The sequence below is a fragment of the Hetaerina americana genome, unplaced genomic scaffold (assembly GCF_022747635.1).
Source record: "Hetaerina americana unplaced genomic scaffold, ioHetAmer1.1.p SCAF_112, whole genome shotgun sequence".
Taxonomy (NCBI): Eukaryota; Metazoa; Arthropoda; class Insecta; order Odonata; family Calopterygidae; genus Hetaerina; species Hetaerina americana.
The window spans coordinates 966,356-992,216 of NW_027286204.1; the positions used below are offsets into that span (position 1 = coordinate 966,356).

General features: G+C 43.1%; 2 protein-coding genes across 7 annotated transcripts in view; one reads left to right on the forward strand and one right to left on the reverse strand.

Annotated features, from left to right (window-relative positions):
* Window positions 1-98: 98 nt before the first annotated feature.
* LOC139685446 (high mobility group protein B2) lies at window positions 99-1,989 on the reverse strand. 4 transcript variants are annotated; one of them, XM_071582466.1, is made up of 6 exons: window positions 1,881-1,989; window positions 1,639-1,803; window positions 1,500-1,570; window positions 1,284-1,422; window positions 907-1,200; window positions 99-476 (listed from the first exon to the last, which is right to left on the reverse strand). In XM_071582466.1, exons 2-6 carry the CDS (start codon window positions 1,759-1,761, stop codon window positions 366-368), a joined length of 738 nt encoding a protein of 245 aa, XP_071438567.1. In that variant the 5' UTR covers window positions 1,762-1,803; window positions 1,881-1,989; the 3' UTR covers window positions 99-365. The 4 variants fall into 4 exon arrangements, 3 of the variants coding, with proteins under 3 accessions (XP_071438567.1, XP_071438565.1, XP_071438566.1); XM_071582464.1 differs by having other exon boundaries at window positions 1,639-1,747; window positions 1,881-1,983; XR_011700106.1 differs by having other exon boundaries at window positions 372-476; window positions 721-1,200; window positions 1,639-1,747; window positions 1,881-1,983.
* An 85-nt stretch (window positions 1,990-2,074) lies between these two features.
* Window positions 2,075-25,861, forward strand: part of LOC139685447 (monocarboxylate transporter 12-like) — a 93,839-nt gene continuing 70,052 nt past the window's right edge. For 2 of the 3 annotated variants that reach the window (XM_071582469.1, XM_071582467.1), the window contains exon 1: window positions 2,075-2,576. The gene's annotated coding sequence lies outside the window, so the exon portion shown is untranslated. Of the gene's footprint in view, window positions 2,577-15,091; window positions 15,175-25,861 lie in introns of those variants that run through there. The other variant, XM_071582468.1, reaches the window with a different exon arrangement.

Below are 25,861 nucleotides of genomic sequence, written 5' to 3' on the forward strand. Positions count from 1 at the left end.
TCCTTGGTTTCAATGGCAAATAACCCCCCTTTGCTGAAGGTGTCGTTTTATTAAAATTGTAGACTTCAATATTTTGAAATAAGCCACTTGCACTGATTTCATATTTTATTACAAATGCGTATAAAAATTATAAATATCAACCATAGGATAAACTATGGCCTAACATCAAGTTTACAATGAACTGAAAGTAGAAACTTTTGCATTTTCCAAATCACACCTACCAGCAACTATATTTCTTACAATGTTGGATTCCAATATTTGTTTTGACATGTACATCACAGTGCATTTTCTGTAATAAATTACACAAGGATAACTAAGTACGTAGTACCTCTTCTGGTCAATATCCACAATTTTAATTACTCTGGTCAACTGGAAGAATCCTCGGCTGGAAAATGAGAAAATTTTGGTCTTGAGCTGTACATCTGCATGTCAGCAGAATATTTCTCCTTTTGTTTCTCATATTTATCGTAATAAACCTGATAAAAAACAAGGGTATCAAGAAATATTTTTATTTATAATGCAATTACGGGAACCTGAAATTGGGAACAAGATTAGCAGTCCTGGTGAAAAGACATTTAAAATACATGTTGATTTGTAACATTAAGATAAAGCAACGCAGGTAAAGAAGTTGGGATTTTACTAGACTTGTTGATTTAAAGACGATTTCAGCAATGTGTTTGGAATTTAAGTTATACGCTATTTAAGGTTTGAATCACTCACCATGTTATCACATCAAAGTCCAGGAAGCAGGTAAAGAACGGTCAAAATTTGAAATTGTTAAGACATATAAGTACGTGTGTCACTAAAATTTTAATTTTGAATCTAAAAGTTACCAAGAGTCATCACCAATCTAAAGGAGGGCGATCAAAATCAAATGTTATCAGAATCAGCCTAGTGGTGTACAACCTTCTTATCATCGTTGGTGAGGTTATTCCATCGGCTTGCCAGTAACTTAGTTAGCTCTTGCTTGCTTAAATCTGCTTCTTGACCACTTCCAATACTTGTATACTGCTCGGAAACCAATGGTCGCTGTTCCTGACAAAACTGGAAATATGGATTGGCAGGCCTTTTAGGAGCAGTAGGATCTCTGTCTTTTCCATCTTTGCTTTTTCGTTTAGAACTAGGTGCAGTTCCACCAGCACTTTTTCCACGGGAAACCTTCTCCGAAGCTACTGCAGTTCCAGACGGAGAACTGGATACCTAAGGTAATAATTGAAATAGTACAATATCCCACAAATAATAAACTTCCTTAATTTGAAAATCAGTGGGTTTGAGGTATTTACTTTCGCATGGGGACTTAATTTGTTTGACTCCGCATTTCTTTGTGACTGAGGAGCTGTAACTGACGAATCAGAAAGATGAAGAGAAAGGGGAATATTTCTCCAGCTATCTCCGTGCGTATCCAAACGCGCCATTAAAAACCTGGAATGGTGAAAGAGATTTTTACGAATCAATGGGCATTATTACTTATTAATTAACGGATCACTCATTTTTCTTACTTTCTTTCTTTCCGTGCCCTTCGTAGCATCTTCCTGACTCTTTGAATTCGATTAACTAACCTCTCGTTGTCCTGAAAGAATCATATTTATTTAATAACCTTTTAAAGACCACCCTCTTGTGAATAGTCATTTAGCATACCTGTTGCATTGAGGTGCACCTTTCTAGCAATATATGGTATTTTCTATAGTACGGGTCCACTTCTACCTCATCTAGTTCATCTTCTGTCTCATCAGACATGACGCTGGAACTTGGTATGATCATATTTCAAGGGAAGAATTCCGGGGTACATGAAAAGCATGCAGCCTTATTCATTAGAGTATTAGCATTAAAAACTGGCACCACGCGTCACCAAAAATATTATTTAAATGCACATATCCTACATTAATGTGTCCACGGAATTAAGATTATCTTGTTTTCGTGATGTTACGATGCACATTTATACTGTTTTCGTAGGAGCGTAAAATTTACCACTGAAACAGTTGAACCCAGATATTCTCAGCGACATATCGACTATGCGTTTGTAAAATAATCGATTACGCCGAGCGGCGTTCTGCTTTCCGTGGAGGGTTCTGTAATGATCTTGTCAGAGGAAGGGTACCTCGCTCGCGATTTTATTTAAGGTTTAAGTGGGCATTATTTAGAATGCGCGAAATTAATAGTTTTCAGAGGACTGTTAAAGGCGGAATGCGTGTGCATAAGTTTAAAGAATCTCAATATTTCCTCAATGCTCAATTATATTGAGTGGTTTACAACTCGATGAAAAAGCGAACATTGCGCATACTCGATTGTTTTTGTAAAATTCGCTGTGTGATTTCGCGATTAAGTGTTTAATAATAGAATAGTGTACTATTGGTACGCTATTATTAATTTATGGTTATTTACTTCCTTTTGACTGTCCTTCCAGTCGTGATTCATTGTTTTCTTGTCACTGTTTTCCCCAAATTCTCTGAAGGGTTACTTGAAATAAGTAATACAAATAATTTTGTGAGTTAAAGAGATTTATATCATCGACGTGTTTGGAGGCCAATGACCTTAATCAACTTGGGAGAGCATCAATGATTTGGTAGCACGCATAGGTAAGTTTACATTCATGTTATTTTGGGCTTTGTTTAAGTGTGCGGTATTGGAGAAAATGATGTCATGTTCTTTCATTTCTTGTAGAAATTAAGCCCTGTATTTTTTTGTGTGACGGGGAAGTGTGTTAAAAATCAATATTGCGATTTATATTCTGATGTTTCTACGTCATGCTTAACAATAAGCTATGAATATATGCTCAAATGAATAATTTTCACCATGTGCGCTGATTGGCCGTAGGAATTTACACGTGCGCTTATTTATTTGCCGGGGCGATAGCCACAATTCGAGATAATTACTTGTTTTTATTTCCCTAATTTTTTTTTGTTTGTATAAGAAGTAGCCGCGTGATTAGCGTTAGTTGGTCAACCTAACAGCTGACCTTAGGTCGTGTCAATTCACTAAGTTTTTTCAAATTATCAAAGTAGTTTTGAATAGTCTCTTCGACGTCGTCGCTGTATTTCGCCTTATAAGATGTAATAAAGCTACTAGATACGCCCTTACGTCTTCGTCCGACACATTCTTTATTCAGCATGACAGAGTTAAACGAAAAGCTGGTGGTTGTGATTTCTTTAAGCACTGACGGCGGAAGGTTTTTAACCATACGTACGAGGAGTACGCATGAGATTTCGCACGGAGGCACCTGCCATGAGATTCGGACTTCCATTGGTATTATTTTGAAAATAGTGCATGTTCAACCTCAGTGTCTCCTAACCAGATTCTCCTTCTGCTATTCATACTTTTGCCGTCGGAATCATCTCACCCACCAAAGGAGAAATAGACAATACACAAGAGGAAAGGATAGTGGTTTAGAATTCATACAACATCATACAGGAAAGGAACAGTGCGTTTCGTGGCACGCATAGCCAGAAGAAAGAGATGAGCCACATTGGCCAAATACACATTCAAACACGAAATCCCGCCAAACGGCGAATAAATACTCATATATACAGAAACATATATAAGGAAAAGGGATAGGAACACGTATAAAGGACGAACACAATAGAGGTGGGGAAGGCGGAATCGAACGGATCACAAGAGTAAAAACATTTCCTCAACCGGGACTCGAACACCGGATCTTTCCACTTGCCGGATCTTTCCTGTATGATGTTGTATGAATTCTAACCACTGGCCTTTCCTCTTGTGTATTGTCTATTTCTTCTTTGGTGGGTGAAACAGCCCCCTGACGCCATCTCTTGGCTAAAGAATCGGGGCGCTTGGCGATATATAAGACCCACGGATCTCAGGGTAAATTACATATCCTCGATAGCTCAAGTGGTTAAGAGCATCCGCCCGGCAAGTGGAAAGATCCGGTGTTCGAGTCCCGGTTGAGGAGATATTTTTACTCTTGTGATCCGTTCGATTCCGCCTTCCCCACATCTATTGTGTACGTCCTTTATACGTGTTCCTATCCCTTTTCCTTATATATGTTTCTGTATATATGAGTATATATATATATATATGTATATATATATATATATATATATGTATATATATATATATATATATATATGTAGAAATATGTGTGTGTATATATGTATATATATATTTATATATATGTATGTATATATATGTATAAAAATATGTACATATATATTTATGTATAAAAATATCTTTGAAATGGAACGCTCTTCGGCGACACTTAATTATATAAAAACACAGGTGTAGATTTTTAAACCATAGAGACACAAAGAAAGGGCACTCATAACATGTTGTTTCGACGGCTCGGCCGTCGTCTTCAGAATGGCGTTCTCGGGGAAGAGCGGAGAGGACATGTGCGGGGGAGAGGTGGGGGAAGGAGAGGTAAAGGGACCAATAGGAAATGAACAAGGGGGGGGAGGGAATATGTAGGTAGCCATATGATGCCTTCAGTGGGCTTGGTTCAGCCCGGGCGGTTTAAATGACTGGATCACCCAGATATGCACCATCTCGCGGGTTCTCACCTCTATTATTCTAGCAGATTCGGAAAGGATTTCTATCATCGAAATGGTGAAGCAGTCGTCAAAAGATTGATTGTGGGAAGCAGTGTGAGCAGGGATGGGATAATTAAGAAAGGTGGGAGATTTGGTGGAATATTGGTGGTTATTCATGCGTAGGGAAAGTGCGGTCATGCATTCGCCCACGTAGAAGGCAGGGCAGAAGTTACAGGAGAGGCGATATATAATATTTTTTGAGGTACAGGTGGCGACCGGTTGGGAGTTGGTACTGAGTGAGGGGGAGGGTCTTAGAAGATGGCAGACATTTGCAGCGTGGGCGGTTGCATGGTGCGGATAGGGGCGGGGGAGAGACGGGGGTGCTCGCAGTTGGTTTTGTTTGGGCCAGGGCCCATAGTTACATTTCGACACTGAAACTTATCGGGATTGTGACTGAAAAGTGCCAAAAATCCTCTGAATCAACCAACTTTTTGTGTTTATTCTCCATTGAGAGCAAATGCAGCACCCATCTTACCGAATTTTATTCACACCCAATCATCCTTGCAAAACTAAAGACACTGCACTAATGATATACCAATTGCTTCAACTATTTGTTAAAGTTTGATTTGTCGATTGCTCAAAACCGTGGCGTGGATTTTGTCAATCTTTTCGGAGTAAGTCACTACCACTGGCCCCGATGGAATGATGTTCATCAGACGTGGATGTATGACCACGTTTGAAGTCATTTCTCCAGTTTTAAATAGTCTCTAGCATAGGAGTAGATGTGCCCTGAACTTTGTCAAACTTGGTAATGTGCTCTTTCAGAGATAAGCCTTTTAAATAGAAATGTATAATCACCACAAGAAACTCATTTATTTTCATTTTTCTAAATAAGCAAGTCCTTCATAAATCAATCGATTATAAAAATTAGACTACTGGATAACTGAAGCATTAACAGCATTCTAGTGAGAGATGAGGTTAACAAAAAGAAAAACTTCAATAATAAGATGTGATTTTTTTGTTTTGTGTGATTTTGTGATTTTATTAGTTGCTCTATAGTCATGCTTGTCGCCTTCAAAATACAACCCTTGGCTGCCAATAAAATGCTCCCAATGTTTTTTTCTAGCTTTTGAATGCCTTTTGAATGGAACACTTCTTTCAGGATATCTTTAGTTTGTGGTACATGTTTATGGAATGTCTTCAGTAGTATTGAATCAGTGTCCATTCAGGGTGGATTTCAATCCACAAAATGGGAAAGCGTCCCCTGGAGCGAGGTCCGGAGAGTAGGGTGGCTGGGGGACCATCGATGTGCTGTTATTGGCCAGTGACAACCAATGACGTGTGTGCAGGTGTGTTGTCATGGCGAAACCGCAAAAACTCCTAATTGCATATTTGTGATCTCTGCTGCAGCATGGCATGTCTTAACCTTTACGCGTAGTGCTGCCCATTCACTGTTTCGCCTTTGGGGACATATTCATAGTGAATAATCCCTTCCCAATTGAAGAAAATGATCAGCACCTCCTTCATGTTTGATTGCAACATCTAACCTTTATATGGGTCGTGCAAAAGATGACCCACTCCACTGAGAAGACTGGGCTTTGGTTCCTATATCTTAACCGTAAACTCAGGTTTCATTGCCTGAGACGGTTATATTTAAGAAGTTTCCGTCATCATTTAAATAACCAAGCAGTTCCTGGCTGATGTCATGATTTTTTGTTTCTGTTCATCCAAAAAAATGACACAAATTTGGAGGTGATACACTGCATGCCCAAAATTTCTGTCAAAATGGTGAAACACGATCCAACATTAATATCAACTTAATTGGCAATCTCCCTGACAGTTAAACTACAATTTGCATGTGCATTTGTTGACATGGCATCGTTTGTTGATTTTGATGGTTGTACACTTCTCGGTTCTCCACTAGGGTGAATTAGGAAAAACTTGTACATTGCAGAAAATAAGGGTAAATTGGAGGGACAGGAGGCTAATCTGCGAACTGTAAATGTCTCGGACTGCTCAGGTGTGGGTGTGGAGCAGAGAGTACGGATGGGCTGTGCTAGGAAGAGGGGTAAGGCAGGGTGGTCCATTTTCACTGGTTCTTTTCAATGCATATGTGGAGGAAATGATTAGAGGCATGTGAAGAACTTGAGGTAGGAATGAAAATCAGCTGGCAAGTTGTTGTATCAGTTGATCTGCTGATGACCTAACTCTAGTTCGGCAGTCAGCCTTGGAGTTGAAAAATTACCGAGTTAATTGAAAATTAAGTACGATAGATATGGGATGAAATTAAATGTAAATGGAACAAAGGTTATGTGATTTTCCAGAAAGAGAAATGCTAAGTTAAATGTCAAAATAGGAGGGCAAAAACTAGAGCAGGTGGAACAATTTGTATATCTCGAAAGTGTTTTGGACCAAAATGGTGAAAGTAGTAGGGACAAAAAGAAGAAGACATTTTTTTAAGCAAAGAAGCTTTTAAAAAGAGTAGGTAGGTGTATGATGACAAAGATGTTGATTAAGAATGTGAAGAAAGGGCTTGTTAAAACTGATATGGAGCGTAGCTATATACGACCCAGAAACGTGGTCACTGAAGCAGGAGGATAGACGTAGATTGGAGGCTTTTGAAATGTTGGTGTGGAGAAGGTGAAATGGACCGAAAGGAAAACAAATGAGGATAGGCTGGGTATGGAGGGTGAGGAGAGGGGGTTGTTGGGAGAAGTCAGAAGGAGTCAGGAAAAATGGATACAAAGGATATTGATTGGCATTGGAATGTTGAAGACTGTGATAGAGGGGAGAATGTTATGCAAATGAGGAAAGGGCAGGAACAGGATAGGGATGTGGGACAGAGTGAAGGGAGGAAGTAAGTATACAGAGTTGAAGAGGGGGTTGTCAGAGAGCAGGATGTTGGGTTGTGTTTTTTAAGGAGAATGGCAATTGAATTACTTGTTAGTTGCATGTATCCAAAAGCCTATTTACAAGTGTTGGATAATATATAATAATAATATGTATATAATGTTATTTTTAAGAGATTAAAATAATACAATAACCACTCACTCCGATATTTCAGTGACCCCAGTCTTCTTCATCAGGATATGAGGAGTGATTGACAGGAGGATAAGGATATGATGGAATACTGGTGGGGATAGGGTTAACCGGAGGGGCATACATAATTGGTGGTTGGTTGTTGAGAGGAAGGTTTCTAATCTAAGGAACATTTTTCCTGGGAACCTTATCATCTACCAGTGGCTTCTTAAATATGATTTCTTGATACGGTGCAATTTCCGACGCTAGTTCCTTCATTATGCGAGCGGGTATTTGATTGGGCCCGGAGGATTTATTAGATTGTTTTCCTTCTAGCAATTCCGTTATATGAGATTTCATCATCTATTGGCACACACGATTTGGTAAGCTATCATAGACATTCGGCTAGACGTTGGTGAAGACGCTTTGAAAGAAGGATTTAAATAATTTGGACTACCAATCTGCCGTTACTCTTTCCCCTTAATTGTTTTTGAGTGAATTAACTGTTGACTTATTTACCTGAACCTATCTAACGCAGGCCCAAAATGCGTTCAAATTCTCTTTCAATTTTCCGCAAATATTTTCAAAAGTGATTCAAATCACTTCAGAAGTGACTTGAGAATTTCCAGTTCTCCGCAGAAGGAACGGGATAGCTTTTTTTAACGGAATTAATCACCTGTAGGCGCTTTAATATCTTGGGGATCCCACCGTAGGAATGATCGCGACCTGCCGTGCGGCGTTCCAAACCCAAGCACCGCTGGTGCTGCCCTCCTGCTCCAGAACTGAACGCTCTCCGCTTCATCTCGTTCGGCTTTTATTTAGTTTTATGGACCGTAATGTGAATGATCTCTCAAATTGGTAAACTGGAAATCAACGCTTTTTTATGCCTTTAAGTGTAGGAAAAAGGGGATCGAGATGGTGCGGGGGCTAACGTACTGGCTTCCCACCCTGAGGGCGCGGGTTCAAATCCCGGCGGTGTTGAATATTTTTCAGAGGTATCTCGATCCCTACTTGCGGTGCTTTGTGGAGGGCACTTTGAGTGAGTACGCCGTCCGTCGGATGGGACGTTAAGCCGCGGACCCCTTGGCGCCTTTCGTAAAGAGTAGGCTAATGCCGACGCCGGGTTTCTCTCCACCCTTCATCCTTTCCTGTCCTTCCCCTATGGCGCAAATGACCTTAGCTGTCGGTCGCCTCCCCTCAAAACTACTACTACAAGTGTAGGAAAAACCTCGGACAAAGTTTCTGCGTTAAAATTAATATTTTTAAGTGAAACAAGGAGCATTTAAAGCTGAACCACAATTGTTGGAAACTGTCGTCCTCATACTCGAAACTTATGCCCATTGGATGATGCCGTTGTGATAGAAAAAGAAAATGGGCCGAGTGCTGTGTGAACGGAAAGTCGTGCGTGGATGTGCTCTACTGCTCCATGTCCTCGAATGTTTTCACTATTTACGGGAGATATAGATATCGTCAATTTTTGTTCTCGTCATTTACTGTGTAAAAATTTGATTGCGAGTTAAATTGTTAGTTTTATGTGTATGTTATAATGAAAGTGCCATTGATTTGACGGCAGTATTGCATTGATGATTGAAACATGTTCAGGACACCTACGGCAACGATGGAGGTCACACGCAGCGAGAAATTAATCGCGTTTAAATATGCCTTACATCTGAACAAATCGTCAGCCGAGGCGGAGATGGTAATATATTTGGCTAATGGATAGTCTGTTCTCATGTATAGTAGTACACCTAGGAGATAATATGTTCTAAGGGGGAGGATAATCAATATCAATAGAAGGTGCAATCAGGGCTTCATTTACTGCTCTTGTGGAAGTAAACTACAGACGACGCTGTTGCAAATGCTGGGAGAAGATTTTCAGATAACGCCAAAGAGCACTCTCAGGAATGTTGAGAATTGGATCGAGTGCCCACCCTCGCGTCAAGGGAAATGATAATAGAACATTTCACACGAGACATGCTTGTGCGAGGTGGATCTCGAGACTGCTCATATCAGAACAAAAGAGGACGTTCGCCCGCAAGCTTGTTAGCAGTTGAGTTGAAGAAACTTTAGGCGTTTCTATCGAAGGATGAAACGTGGCTGAAGCATTTTGACCTCGAGAGCAAACAGCAAAGCTCCCCTCTTTGGAAACCTCCATTTTCACCAATGAACATTGGTGGTGTCTGTCCCTTGGCTGGGAAAGTTATGGTCACATATTTGTTCGATAATCGGGATAATGGTTTATTAGCAAGTCGTACCAGCCCAGACAACTGCAAATGAAGAATACTATAGGGATATATTGCAAAATCTAAAAGGTCATAGGTCTTATGTTCTACATGATACTCTGCAGGTCACCTGTAGGGTGTGTGGCAGGGGGTAAGTAAACAACAGGCTTCTATCATCAAAAATTAGGTTAATTTTTTAGATTAATTCAAATGAGGAAGACCAACATTACTATGGGTACATGCACTACGGTATCTAAGTGAGATAATCTTCTCTACGCGCACGAGATGGGAGGTAGGCAGCAAGAAGGGCAATAAGTAAAGCTAGTCGAGATAATGGCAACATACACTAAAGTGTGTTAGGGGGGAATCTCCTTCCTGTGTGCCGCCTAGAGTATGTTCCCAGAAAGATCCTGTACTCGAAATATCACGGAGTAGGTGAAGCTGAGGGTGACATCCCCGGGAATGGAACCCGATACGTCCAATCAAGGTAGAGCTCAGCGCTCCATTCACTGGTCTAACGCGACCCCCGACACTACAATGAATGTTTAACTTTTCACAGCAATTTTTGCGTACGACGCGTTTCGTTTTGGACAGACCTGATTATGAGGTACACAATTTCCCCCCTTCTTGCCCAATTCGCCTTGTCTGCATTTTTCATGTATTAATTCATTGATTGCGACAGCGTTAACTTAAATGCTCATAGTCACTCGATCGTTTTGAGGGCAGCGGAGAGGACAGGGATTGCATCCATTCTTCGGTGATTTGAGCGGTCCAATTCTCATACGTGAACATCCACGAAAATATTCTTTTCTGTCATGGCCTCCCCCGCTCGTCACTGCCGTTTCAGCAAGTGCGACGAGTGGACTGGTGCGGGAGAGCCTCCACTCACCTGGGTGCTGTGGCATTCATTGACATGACATCGCACTGGACTTGGGGCAACAATTGTTGATTGGAGCCAGCTTCCAGGAGGTTTGTTTGAGCCCTTTCCATCCAATTTTAGGAGTTTGAAGAATAAGTGTAAATCAGCCACTGGGTGATAAACTTCATTCATCACTGATTACGAGGGCGGTTCAATATGTACCCGTGTTTGACGACAAAGGGTGTTCCTGAGGGAATTTTATGTTATTATCGTGTGCTGCCATCTATCAAACCATGGTGAAACCAATTCCAGACTGATTTAAAGGTTACTTTGGATTTGACAGCCATTCGAGTAAGACGTGTTTCGTGATTTTCGCTTAGATGGTAAAAGATCAGTATCGTTCGGTAATTCGCTTTTTGTTTTTGAATGGGAAGGAATGCGAGGAGATAAAAGCAAAGTTGGATGCTGTTTATGGGGGCACTTCGACATCTATGACCACAGTTAGATATTGGTTCAACGAATTTAAACGTGGGCGAACATCTGTTTTTGATGAGGAGCGACCAGGACGCCCGGCAGATGTGGTTACCGAGGAACTCATTCAAAAAGTCCACGCCATGATTCTCGGTGATCGACGAACGAAAGTGCGCGAAGTAGCAGAGGACGTGGGTGTGTCGACCGGAACGGCAATTAATATTTTACATGATAAGTTGGCGATGAAAAAATTGTCGGCCCGATGGGTGCCGCGATTGGTCACGGTGGGCAACAAGCTGATCCGGCTGTCAACTTCATGAACTGCATGAACTACGTTATGAATTGCTGCCACAACCCCCGTATTAACCCGATCTGGCTCCCTGCGACTTTTTCTTATTCCCTAGCATGAAGAAGTGGCTCGCGGGAAAAAAATTAGCTCAAACGAGGAAGTTATCGTCGAAACATAGGCGTATATAGGAGAGTTCGAGAAATCCTATTTTTTGTAGGGGTTAAAAAAATGGCCGGAACGTTGGGAGACGTGTATATTTCTCGAAGGGGGCTACGTTGAAAAATAAAAAAATGTTTTTGAAAAAATGGTTTCTTCATTTCTAACACGGGTACTTATTGAACCGCCCTCGTACGTGCTTGAGTCTATAAATGTCTCAACGTGGATTTCGTCATCTTCAAATGGAAAAACCACGTAGATCTGTAACCACCACTTATTCGTGTTAGGCCTGACGGAGTGGCATTCGCACGAATTCGTGATTTTAAAATAATTAAGAATGTTTCCCCCGCTTCCGTTAATCACTATTTCGCTTGACAAACATATTCTTCGATTCGATACGATCACCATTCGCTGCTCTCTTGCACCAAAAGATTAAAAAAAAAGGATTTCACTTGGATTGGGAATGAAACGGGTGGAAACCGACAAAATGATCGTGCTATTGGAAAAATGACAGCTGTTGACATTAAAATTTTCGCTTTCTCTGATGAGCTATTGCTTTAATGACCCCTGGAATTGTACGTGAAACTGGGGCTTTGTGCCTGAAGTGGCTCGTTTAATGAGTCCTCTGGAAACAATGGTAACAAATTATTTTGGGTAATTTGTTTTTATTTTGTAATATTATCTCCTTTTAGATCCATACACACTTCACAGCGTTTCTCCAATTTTTGTTAAGTCTCTCGGAAGGTCCTCAAAATAGGCGCGTGTGTTGGTGATGACCTCATTGTTTGACGTGAGTAGTTTTCCGCCGAGCGGTTTTTTTAATTTTGGAAATGAAATGAAGTCACTGGGAGCCACGTCTGGTAAATACGATGGATAATTTAATAGTTATTCGAACATTAATTCCATAATATTCACCATCAAGCCTTCTAAGGTGTGCACCCATGCTTAATCTTGATGGAAGGCAATTTTTTCTTTCAAATGAGGACGTTTTTTCTTGATATCTTCACTCAACCGGTGCAATAACGACGTATAATACTCCCCATTTATCGTTAGTCATTTGTTTGCAAGTAATCGCTGTAGATGGTTCCGAGCGCATAAAAAAACTGGCCATGAACTTGTCGGCCGATTTCACCGTCTTCGCCTTCCTAGAAGCCAGAGCGCCTTTAGAAGCCCTCTGTTTCGACTTTTCCTTCGTCTCTGGAAAGTTAAATAAAGGTGTTTTTATTTTTGCTTCAATTGGCTATAAAAATAAAACCAAATGATATTGTAACTGGCACATTGAAAGCAGTCTATCGAGAGTTGAGGCTAAGTAAAAGGCCAACCTTTTCCGATATCGCTTTGATTTTCTGAGGAATTATTGAACGAGCCACGTATTCTGTAGAATTGCATTATTTTTTTAATTTGTTGTATTATTTTCTTGAAGACGTTCAACCTACCGATTCATCAGCACAAAAGACACTATCGTACACTTCGTACATCATCAAAATGGCGTCGTCTGAGAAATACCTTTTTTCGCACGAAATTCAAAACATGAATAGTAACGCAAATTATGATGGTCTATATTAACAGTCATTTTTTCGCAATGGTTGAACTCGGCGTGTTCCTTCGTTAACTCTCCTATATAATTTATAATCAAAGATTGCTTGATTTACGGTGACCGTGCCTTATAATTGTCAGATCTTCACGTAGGAGGTTTTCAGAATGTCTTCGTCAGATCCCGATCTTAACATTTTGTGCGTTCTACTGTTGGAGCGGTTGCTCGATATTTTTAAGGTCATTAATGTTTTTTTCCTTTCCAAAAAATCTTCTCTTCATTACCTGCATTTCTATTTTAGTGCGAGGGCGATTGCTTGACTTAACCGTCAAGTCCTCCGCAGAGCGTTCTCGTCCGTCGCTTAGTGAGCATGTGCCTTGTCTTATTTGAGTCTTTCTTCTTGGTATTCGTGACAACACCAGTCCAGGCTGGAAATACATCAGAAATTAAACCGGCTTATTACTGCTCTAATCAAATGTATTCTGAATTTCAAATTAATCTTCGAGGCGTGCGTGCCTCCCCCTACCCATCTGAAGGGCCGTGCCAACCCTGTCCCTGATCCCACGGGAAAAGTACCCAAAACACTGACTGTTAGATACTTGAGGTAATCTTCAATCGGAACCAGAATTAAGCGGTCAACGGCTGGGAGGGATTGGGTGTTTATTTCCCTTCCGCGTCGCTATACTCTCACTTTCGCGGGAGAAAAGATGCTCTCGTACAAGGACTTTCCAGGTGCGGCTAATACATTTGGCACGGAGGTGCGTGTACTTTGAAACGGAGGTGGAGGTAATAAGATGGCGCGTGGAAACCCGGATATTAATCGTCCAGAGAGACACACACACGCCCCATTCAAATGCCCGGGTCCGGAGTGGGGCGAGCGGTCCCGTTGTCCTCGCCGAGCAGCTGATCGTCGGCTTATAAAAGATCCTCGTCACGGGGGGGGCGGTCCCTTGTGACGTAAGCGCGCGAGAGAGAAGGAGGAGGGGGGGCGGGAGGGGACCCGTCTTTCTTGAACCGTCTTCTCCCCTTAACCTCGGGCCGGTCGTCTCCGTATTTCGGATGCGCACCCCCCCCCCCCCAACTTCTGCCCTCCCCTCCGGTCGGTTTGTTGGGGACACACTGTTGTTGTTCCTGGCCCCTAGAGTCGCGCGCGCACTCCTCTCCGGCCAGAGATCACGAGTCTTTTTAAAGCCCGGGTGTGGGAAGGGGGGTGTGGAATCTCCCTTCAGCACTCGCGGTTCGCCTCCTCGATCGCCCGGGCGGGCCCCGTCGCACAGCGCCCCCCCCCCCCCCCACGCCCCCCGCGAGAGATCTCGATCATACGCGATCTCACGTGCGTGCCACTCGAGGACATTCCTATCGCTATGTTCATCTCTCCTCCAATCGCCTCGCTCGTCCGCAAGGTCGCGTGTGCACGGCACTGTCTCTCCGGATGCCATTCGTGTGGGCAAACACAATCAATCGCCCATTGGTGTGCGAGAGGGCGTCCATTTGACCGCCCCTGGGTCGGACGACGCGCCGCCCCTGCCTTGCCGGTTGTGGACCTGCTCGCGGTGTGGCCTCGAAGACAAAGGGCGCCTCCGTCGACGGATAAACTCTCGCCCTCCCCCTCTCTCCCTTCCGTTATCAGATCGTTGTGCCGACAGCAGACGCGAGTGCCTTCCCGGGAGGAAACGGGACATCGATTCGTTTCTGTTTTGTGTTCTCGTGAATGCGAGTTCTTCCGAGTGAACGTGCTCCCTTGGCGACGACAGCGCTTGGGAGTCGAGTTGCCGAGCGCCCGTGGTGAGCAGGCGAGGATATCCGGAGGATCAAGGTCTGCCGAATGATTCAATTACCCTCGTGTTGACTTCGCTTCGTTTTCCATTCCTCAAATGTTTTAAATTGGCGGCCGAATCGAATTCCTGCGTGAGAGCGCATATTTTGTTTCGGACGTCGCCCCTGGCCGTGTGTGCTGCTGACCTTTGACATCCAGGCTGGGATATTAGTGTGTGTGTGTGCGTGCGTGCGCGTGTGCGCGCGGTGGTTCCTGTGACCTCCGAAACAGCGGGAGAAGAGGGTCCTTCGCATCGAGCTCCCTCGTCCGTCTCTCTGTCCCGCGGCGGAAAATGCCATCGGGAGTGGCGGACCGCCCCACGGTATGTAAGAGCTGCGGCCCCCGACCACTCTTCCGGGTGCGGGCCGGCGACCAAATGCCTTTTAAAAACATCTTCAATATTCTCGTGAAACGATGTTTTCTACCAGACGTATATGGTCATGTCACGACGGAGACCATTAGATTTGATGCGTTTTAGAATGGCTGAAATTTCGGTTTATTTAAGGAAAGTAGTGGCAACCGAGAGAGTGAATGTTTGTGGAGTGCTTTCATTGACGTCACGCGCGCAGTATGAAGTTGACAAGTATATGCGTAGTAAATTGAGAAGTGACGGGACGAAAACTTGACGGTACCGTGGCCAAGTACGTAAATTCCTAAAACGCCCAAAAGTATGGTATCTGCGAAAATGAGGAGTCACGCAAGTACGAGTATAGCAATGAGCAAAATTAAATTATTCAAAACTGTAAAACAGCTTCATCGCTGGCAAGGAAAGCATGTCGCAGGATCTTAATTAATTAAAAAATAAAATATTAGATTAATATTTTCATTATGTAAAAGCATATTGGTTATTCGTAAGGGAGGTCCGGGGAAATAATCTGTAAATAGCAACGGACAGAAACAATTTCTAGTTTAGAAAAAATTGTACATTATACCACTATTTTCAGAGCGTTTTTAATAATCTTTTACAAGAACAATGCGAGTCCCAACCTATCATCCATGAGCCTATATCTAAAATTGTAATCTCTTCTCTTGGAATGAACGCCAACTGAAAGACATCCGTCCAAAAAATCCCTAGGCCCTGATTAGGAACCTGCTTGCGTATACAAAACGATGGGGTCAGAAATAAATATCTGCTTATTTGAAAATAATGTTGAAAAAATTCCGAAATGATCACGCCCCACTCAAGAACTGTAAAGTAGCCCATATTTAAAAAGGTGTAGTCTACCCCTCCCTCCCACACCCTCCTCTTGAAAAATCTTTGAGTGCACAATTGTAAATTCAATCATGGGGCATCTCGATTCCCAGAGTTTACTTTCAAAAACTCAACGCGGCACCCGTAAGGATAGATCTTGCGAGACCCGACTGGCAGTTTTTGTTAATGATATTTTGGTCTCGGGAGAAAATAATGTTCAAGTCGATGCAATATGTATTTTTAGATTTTAAAAAGGCAGTCGACAAAGTCCCTCGTAGGAAATCGCTCCAAAAGTTGGGAGGATATGGGATAGATAAGTGCGTAATAGACTTACTTATATTTTTAACAGGCTGTTAGCAAAAGGGACATAATAAACTGAGTAGCATCCGACCCAGTAAGCGTCACATCGGGTGTCCCATAAGGTCGTGTAATCGGTCCGCTATTGTTCCTCTTATACATTATTGACATCGAGTCTCAGGTTTCCGGTAACCTTTGTCGCTTTGCTGAATATACATGGCCGTATACAATTAGGAATATAGAGGATCATTATCCAAAGTCTTAAATGCGATCCGAAAGTAGTGCGAGATATGGGAGGTCGAATTAAATTTGAATAGAGTTTCGATGAATTTTTTGAGGAAGAGTATTTCACCCGAAAGCATACCAAGCAACTAATTCTATTGGTGGATCTGTAGGTCCATTTTCTTATTATACTTGGCTTTAATGCTGTTATTCAGTGGAATTGTGAATTGATTGACATCTGGCATCCGCCAAGGGAATCTTTTCATCCCGGAATCAGAGTAATATTTTTCTGTCATGCTCATCACCTGGTGACCTACCAATTAAAAGTTACTGGGAAAACCGTTTCTCTTATTTCGATAATCTCCTCGTTCTCCGTCGAGGTACACTACGTACCATGTACGCAATATTGACAATTGAATAATAATGCAAGATAAAAACAATATTACCGATGGTACTATTCTTGCTGTATGTATAAATCCACCTCCAATTCTCCGGGCAACGTCGGGTTTCGTAGCGGCCACAAGTAGGGGAGACTTTATTTTCCACTCCGTTTTACCCTGATGGTCTGTTTTACGTGTAATTATTCATTAATGATACATCCTCCCGAGGTAGGTTGCTGGAAGATCTCTTCTTCCACAACGCCCCCCAAGATATTCGACCCGCCAATGCAAAAATATTTCTCATTGACGTGTTATGTTCACAATTTGCGACGAGTATTTATTGAGGCGCCGTCCCGGAAGACGCTCGGCGAAGATTCAGATATGAAGTCCTGAGAAGATCGCCCCTTGTTCACTAGGTCACCGAATGTGGAGTTATGTATTACATAGGGTCTACATCAGGACGGTAGATATCGCCGGGTAAGACCCAACTGGGTGGATGTGCTTCGTCCTCCCTGCGCGGGGCCATGGCCCTCCCTCCCCGAGGACCCTCTGCATTGTACTTCCACGTGGATGGCCCCAGATCGGGAGGAGATTTTGAGCGGAAGAAAAAATGTACAAATGTATAATGATGTACTCCAAGATAGCACTAAGGAACTGAAACACCCAAACTCACAGAACAGAAACTCATGCGTATTCTGAGTTTTCGGTGGCAATGCCTTTACAATGGAGAAAAGGAACAGGAACTAGTTCCCATGTGTGTGTGCGTGTATGTGTGTATATATAAGCTACGACGACCATTGCCTCTTTCGATTGCTGACAGCATTTCCCGTTGGTGAAGCAATCTCTTCACGAAAGACATCGACATTCAGTTACTCAGGGTCGCCTCGAAATACGATCCAGGGAACGGATTCCTTCGTTGGCGAGAGACCGCTTCCGTGACCAAAGAAATTTCCAAATGAAACTGACCGTAATCATAAAAAAATATGCATATTCGGATATTAATTTGTGAGACGAGTAACACTACAAGACTTAGTAATGTTGAACCATGAAAATGCCTTGTGCGTCTAAATCCTGCCCCGTAAATCAGTACGGGAGTGTTTGGCAGGAGCTTACAGGTCATCGGCCAATAGAGTTATAAGTTGAGCGGAATTTCTTATGATTTCATTTTGGGGGAAGTTAGAGAGCATATGGGTGGATGAGTGTTGTTGTCACGAATTGTGCGGACCATTCCGCGTACTGGTTTGCCCGCTATTCCATTTATCGGTGTAATTTCTGTTGATTGTCTCCCTTGCCAACTACCTGCGGGGCTCAAGTATTTCCTTTTTGTCAAAGTGAAACTGATTTGTGTGAAATCCGAATGAATATTTATCTAAATATTCAAAAGTTGTTCCTTCAAACTTCGTGTCTCCCGACTATGGCCTTCTTCCAGTAATGAAAATCTGACGCTTGCTGCTCGTTCTTAACGATTCGTTAAGAAACATCCAGCTGTTCAACGTTTCCTATGCACGATGATGGCATAACTAATAATAAGTCCTGCGAGGGCACTCGGCGCGTGCCTAAGTCGAGGCCTCATTAATGACACGAGGTCAGACACATCTCGCGTGCTCATTCGTTCGGATGATTCCCCTCACGAATTGGAGAACAATAGGTATGAATATTGTTCGGATATATCCCCTCTATTACGAGTAAGTTAAGTAAAAGTTAAAACTCGTGGTTACGTGAAATTAAGGTTGCTAAATGCTGCTCTGCATCCGTAAATAAGTCAGATTTTTCGCATAAAGTAAGCACTTGGTTTTCCAGAGTGCTTTTACTTTTTCACCGGAATGCAAGTGAGTCTCGTGCTTGCTTAAGATGAGGCAATGCCACCGAGTGACACCTGATACTATCACAACTCTCACTCTTCTGATGTCAGGTCCGATGACAGCGTGTGGTTCCCAACCTTTTTGTGGTTACTATATGCCCCGCATAAGCGTCCCTTAAATACTGAAGCTTCCCCCCCCCCCCCCCGGCGACGTCTAATTCGTATTATTCAAAAGGGGAGTTCCCTCCTACGCGAGGGGAAAGCCTAAAAGGCCAATGGCTGGGTCCGAGCAAGCTGTCAAAGAGCAAGGCTTCCAAGAAAGAGAAATATCAAATGACGAAAGAACAGTTGAAGAACTGAGGGATGGAGTGACAACAGGAAGAAAATGTTACGATGTAACGAAACCTAGGTCGTAAGAAAAATAATATTCAATGTGGAAAAGCCAAGTGTCTTCTTTCATGACGAAGGATTTCCACTATTTGGCGCCTGAAACTGTTTTTTAACGGAGGTAGGGAACATTAAAAATTATTAAAAAAGTAATATGAAAGAATAGCAAATCCAAGTTTCAAAGCTCATGAAATACAGTGGAGAATGTAAAACGTGTATATAAAATAATGTAAAGGGTAGCTTTTCTGGAATACATAGTCGTATAGTATCATTTCAATGACTGGGCAATGAAATAAAATGGCTGCACGCCTCACTACCAGTTGGTGAGATACGAGATCATTGTGATTCTTGCCCGCGGCTGTTGGGCACCGGTTTAGCAGCCGGATTCATTCTCAAGTCTCATCGCTTCTAATTTCAACAGTTCTTTACAATTCAACAGTTTCAGAGCGTAAAATCATTCCCTTGACGGGATTCGAACCCAGATCCCTCGATGTCCGGCCAAGTGCTTCAGCCAGTTAAGCTATCGAGGCGTCCTTTTTGATGCTGAAATTTTGGGGGCTTTTAAAGGAACGAGATGTTGTGACGAAATACCGTGCATACAATGTCACAGGCATTCGTAGTCGTGCGCCACAGTCCACGAGGTTAAATCCAACGTTAAATGCTATGCTGTTTTGCCTTTGACAAGTTCACCTTTTACTTCAGTTTCTTGAAATTGTACAGTTCTGTTTGAAGATAGTTGGTCATAATTAAGATTTTAATATAAATGAATAATATTGAGTGAATGAATCAATGAATTAATTTTGAATTTAAATATTTTAATATTATTTTAACTTTTACTATGTATGCAGAGTTTTCACAGGTATTTCACACCCCCTTCTTGGTGGGTGTTTCCTGCGTGGGATCTTCATGTCTGAACTTCGGAGACTTTCCCCCCTTAAAATTACTTCTTATGCCTAATCTTTCATTTTATACAATATGACTCTACCATTCTTTTCTTTTTCTTTATATCGTTCTATATTTCCTATGAATATTATTATTGTTGTTGTGTATTTGACGGATGGTTAAATGGAAGAAGGGATCTTATGGTCTCAGTTTCGCCCGTATAAAGATGTTTATTTATTTTTTTAACCCTGAGGGGGGTGGTGGTATTGTGCATTGTCGCCAGATTAGTGTCCCTCAGTGTGTATAGCACCTGCACTCATTTTTGCTGCCGAATTCTTCCATAATCGTTCATTGTAAGGATTAGAGTGACAGTGTTCCCTCCCTTGGTTCGGTATGATGAGCGGCGAGCCCTTTCACAAGTGCCCGCAGTCGTGCTTGGAGCGGTGCTTTTTTTTCTCGGTCTTTTTCCAGGATAACCTTCACATTCATAGTCCCACATGATCTCATTAAGGTGAACTGAAGTGCGAAAATATTCTTCTGAAATGTTTTTTTCTCTTGTCCTTTTAATAATTTAATTAGTTATTTTTTTATCTTATTAGAAAATGCAGTTTTAAAAGATAAAATCGCTTTGATGTTCTGTTATGCAAATAATAATAATGCGTTTGGCAACACTTTGACCATTGAAATTTCAAGTTCTTCAAAAAATCCTTATTATCCAGGGATTATTATATATTACTATGCTTGGTAATGCTGACTGACTTAAGTGCAGCAATTCTAACAAGTGGATCCACATGTATCTTGCCTTTTCCAAGCATAATGAAATCGCGCGAATAAAGGCACAGTAATTAGTTTGTTATAATGTGAAGCACACTGAAAACTTTATAATTTATTTAGTCTGTTCTCTTAGCTTAGTTGCAATTTTATCATAAATGTCGGTTATATAATGGGTTAATAAATCTATGGTAACTGTATGCCACTAAATATATAAATCCAAGTAACCCATGAAGTCGCCGTTTATCGATTATATTCTAAGATTCTTCCCTTTGAATGTAAATGAAAGGAAGTCCTGAGGAAGGTGCGCCCTCTGGGTCTGTTAAATAGTTTTAACGTTCTCAATTCGATTTAGATAGAATTGGCGGCCCACCGATCGGTGGAATAACTGATTCCGCTTGAATTCGGTCATTCGTGCATCGATGGACCTGATTATATATCCTGGAAGACGTTGTCAAGTCCTAATCTGATCGAACGCTTGCGTGAAGAAAGCAATTAATGAACAATTTGGTCACAAATCAGTGAAAACTGAATTTAAATGTTTGTCTCAGTATATGTGTACAAATGACGAACGATTTATTTGAGTATTCCTCGCAAAATATTCCATGAAAGTGTGTACGCACGCAAGCTACATAAAGGTACAATGACAATTCTTTCGCTTGTCTAGGCTTGTCACTACCCGACTTCCAGCATTTCAACAAGCCCCTCATCAATCTCGTTACTGCCTTCCTCCCTGCATTCCGTTCACAGCGCTTGTTCTTATCCCTTCGTTTGATTCTCCCCGCTATCGCAGTATTTAAAATTTCATCGTATTCGGATTGAATTCTATATTCCTTTCTCTATGTGAGTTTACATTACTGCATGGCATCACGCCTGCCTGTATATCCTTCCTGAACCCAAACTGATTATCCCCTCACTAATCATTTGCCCTGCTTTCCATCCTGTTGTTGATGATCATGGTAACCGCTTCAGGTGCGTGGGAAACCGAACTTGTTGTTTTGTAGTCTTCACGTGAAATTAGCCTATTCCTTTTTGGAATAAGAGCTAACGCTGCTCTCAAAGTCTTCCGGCCAAATTCCTCTCTCACAAATGCCACTAATTAACCCAAAAAGTCTCATCCTCCCCCAATTACCTAAACCATTCATTTACATTTTCATATTACCCCGCAAGCCGTCGTAAAGGCGTGTGGCGGGGGGTGTCAGGTCATCACCCGTAAAGCAGAATGAAACCACATACAAAACTAACAAATTCATGTAAATCAACACCCACAGAGACGAATGCATTATTCATGCGGAAACCTTTTTAACTTTCATGCATGCTAATACATATAAGTACTGTCAGCTAACGTACACATTCACCTGAGAATACACCTTATAACTACGCAGCGTTTATTCCTGTCCTGACTTTTAAATAGAATGTTTTTGCTATTTCTAAAGTGACTTTGGTTCCTTACTATTATGAGACCTGATTATCCGAGCAATGAATGAGTGTTTTTATCTATCTGTACAGGAGTCCATCTCCGTTATCTTATCTTCGTGGTCTGATCTACCGAAGTAGTGTGGGGCCACCTTTAAGTAGTTCCGCAGGAATGTTCTCTACCCCCACGACCATATTTCATTTCATCTCTATCAACGCAGGAATGTTCTCTACCCCCACGACCATATTTCATTTCATCTCTATCAACGCCCTTTCTATCTCACCGTCGAGTTAGCCTAGACGAAACGATTCTGAGCATAATATCGGTGAAGTATATTCTCTTATTGAACACATTAAATTGAAGTATCCACTCGTGCTGGGTCATTTAGCTCATGCTGGTCTACGCTTATCATTCCTCTTTCTAGGAAATATCTCTTGCTGTTATTAGAATTACTCTATTTTCCCATTATTACGGAGAGGTCGTACAGAATTATCGGATATCAATTTACACTGGAAATGTCGATGCATTCTTTGACGATCGGCGAAAACACCTTCATCAATGCCCGTTAGACCACGACAATATGCATGGAATTTATTACGAGAACTGACCTTGCCGTCGTGGGGCGACGCTCCAGGTGTCCGCGTCTCGCCGCGGGGCAATCGTGTGGGTTCGGATGGCAGGCGAGAGGAGGGAGGGCAAGCTGCACGCGGTGTTAAGGGTCGAAGGCCGGGGAGTAATTCGTATTTGGTAGCTTTCTGAGGAGTCTAAGACAAGAGGCGAAGCTGCTAAACATTCTGATTTAAGAAGAAAATTTCCTCGTGACGCTTTCCGGTTTCTATATTGTCTCACTGATAGCCTTCTTGATCTGCGGGAAAGAGGACCGTTGAAGAGGCAGTGCGGACGTTTGCGACAGTCTGACTGGGCCCTCCGCAAATACCTACGTCGAAAGGCATCGGTGCTCGCCGACATTCGAGGGGACCGGGCTTATTGGATCGAGGGGGAGTTTCTCCCGACCTTGCCCACGCCACCCCATGCTGCGCGCGGGTCTTCTATCACAGCTGTCGGGGAGCTTTACCTTACCATCGTGGTGACCAGTGCCGGAGATAAGGGTCCGCATCGTTTTTACGGCGACAGTGGGCATCCAACCGGCAACGTTGACCTCCGGGACTCGGCGCGGGTGAAAGCGGTCGCCATTGGCGTCCTTGAGGAAGACCGGAAGCCAAACCGCTCGCGTGGCCTCCATTCGATTGCGGCTGTTCCTGGGGGTCCCCCCCCCCCACCCCCCAACGACTCACGTGCCAATCTCTCCGAATACCCACCCTCAGAGTTGCTCATGATCGGCGTCCACTGCCATTGACTAATTTCCCCCAATAACGGTCCAGCTACTCGAGTGTTCTTGACCGTAGAGTGCGGTGCGTTGGCTAAAATGAAAAAGTCTCGACCGCTAATTTGACTCTTCAGCAGCCTCCCTTTGAATGAAGAAGAAGGAAGGCGTCGAGTAGCGGAAAAGAAGAATACTTTGATTGCACCCGTTATTTTATAAGACGGGAATGCGAAGAATGGTTACTAATGCTCTCTTCGAGCGGTGAATGACGAAGAATATTACCCGGAAGCTTTCACTCAGCAGTTATTGCTTGATAAGGGAGAGAAAGTTCGTCGATCTATCGGGACAAAGCCAAGGTCACGATGCGGTCGTGTTATTCTGCAGGATCGCTGATGTACGATTGAACGTATACGCAATATTGCACTGTTACCGGAGCGAGTGCGTCCATTCAGCAGCGTTGGAATGTGAGCGAGGGGAGTGAGACCGGAGGGGGGACCGGGGGGAAAGCTCCCAACCGCGGCGATGACGCCTACGAAGCAACCCTCACTTCCTACTCTCTTTTCTTCGCCCCCCCCCCTCCCCCAATCCCCCGCTTTCCCCTCCTCTCCCATAGATCCCTACAATCGCCGGATGATGGTTGGGAATTCAGCTTGGGGCCTTTTCCGCCCCTTATCGCGTGTCGCATTCAGTCAAGACTCAGAAAGGACTGCCTTCCGGCTACGGAGGCGATCTCACGTCGCGACCCCCCCCCCCCCTCGAATCCTAATATTTGAGACTTAAGAATCAGGGTATTGTCGAGGCCTAGAAGTCACAGACCGCGGTTTTGTCGGTGGCCGACAGTGTGTGTGTGTGTGTCTGGTCCCCACCGGACTGCCGGAGAATCGGGGATGTGGAGGGGAGGGGTGATGGTGTGCGTGTGTGGCATTTGCGCCAACGAATACATTTGGGAAACGCCGCCGGCCCTCGTGTGGAATATTTGCCCCACTCCGTTGCCTCGCCCGCGCTATTTGGCGCCTGGCGTCAGCGCGTCCCCCCGGGGATTCGGCGCCCCTAACACGCCCCTTCTCTTCGGCACCCCCAAGAGTTTGCCGGGCCGGGAGTTCTGTCGTGCACTGAGGCAATGGCCGCGCCTTCCGCATGGAGGGGAAACGCTCGACAATCGCCCGACCTTTCGTCTGGCTCCTGACCTTCGACACCTATCTGGTGACCCCACCAGGAGCAACCATCATTGCTCCCGCCGGCACAGCTCTCGGGGTCATCGGAGCGCACAAATCCTTCCCATTGGGAGGAATGTATAGAATGGCGTGTGAAAGAGGAATCCACATTAAATTTGTATTTCCTGTAAGGTCTCCAGTAAGTAATATTTTACGAACACACAAATCAGTGCAAACAAATTGGAGGAGTTTATGTCGAGGGTTGCAGATTTTTAGATTGGAAATATGCGTAGAATGACTTCAGTACTTTCTCTCCCTCAAGCGACTCCACAACAGCCGCAGTTATCATCCCGAAGGATGGTTTCTTAGATGCGAGCTGAGCTCCAACCAGCAAGCACTACTTGGTAGCAGGATAATAAGTTATTTTCCTTATGTCGTCCACGGTTTCCCCCGAAGATCTGGTACCCGAAATGTCACTCACCTCTCGGGTGAAGTGCTAAAGGTGCCTTGAAGCGTCTCCGGGAATCGAACTCGTAGCCTCTGGACCCTAGCCCAGCGCTTTGCCCACTGGACTTCCACGGCTTTTGAAGCTTCACCCAACTGTTTGTTTCGACATCACTAAAGAATAATGTAAATTTTAATATTTCCATTTGCAGTACGAAATCGCCTTTATAATTTCGGCATCCGTGTAGCATGTGCAAATATTTTAAGTTCTCGCTTGTGCTGGGAGAATTAAAAGGGAATATTGTACGAAATTCATTTGATAAATATATATGTTATTAAAGTGCAAATATCGAGTGGGACAACCGGAAGGAAATCAAATTCACCAGCGTACAGATATGAACCAATCAGCGTGCGCCTAGATATTCAGAGTATTTAATGATCAAATGTATTTTTGACGTCGCATTTCAATATGCTTGCAGAACGCAAATAAAAGGAGTCAAGGCCTTGGCAATGATTACTTTTATCAAAAACTTATAATCGCAGACCTATCTGTGCATGCGATGAGGTATCGTAAAGTTTTAATCAGTGCTAAAAATAACCGAGATGGAAGCGTAATTTTTATTTGTTATTATTAAGACTTCTTTCTCTACATAGTCACCATTCGGAGGTTATAACATTTCTCCTAGCATTTCTTGATCTTTCGAAGGCCGTCATTGTAAGACTCAGCGGGTTGCTTCC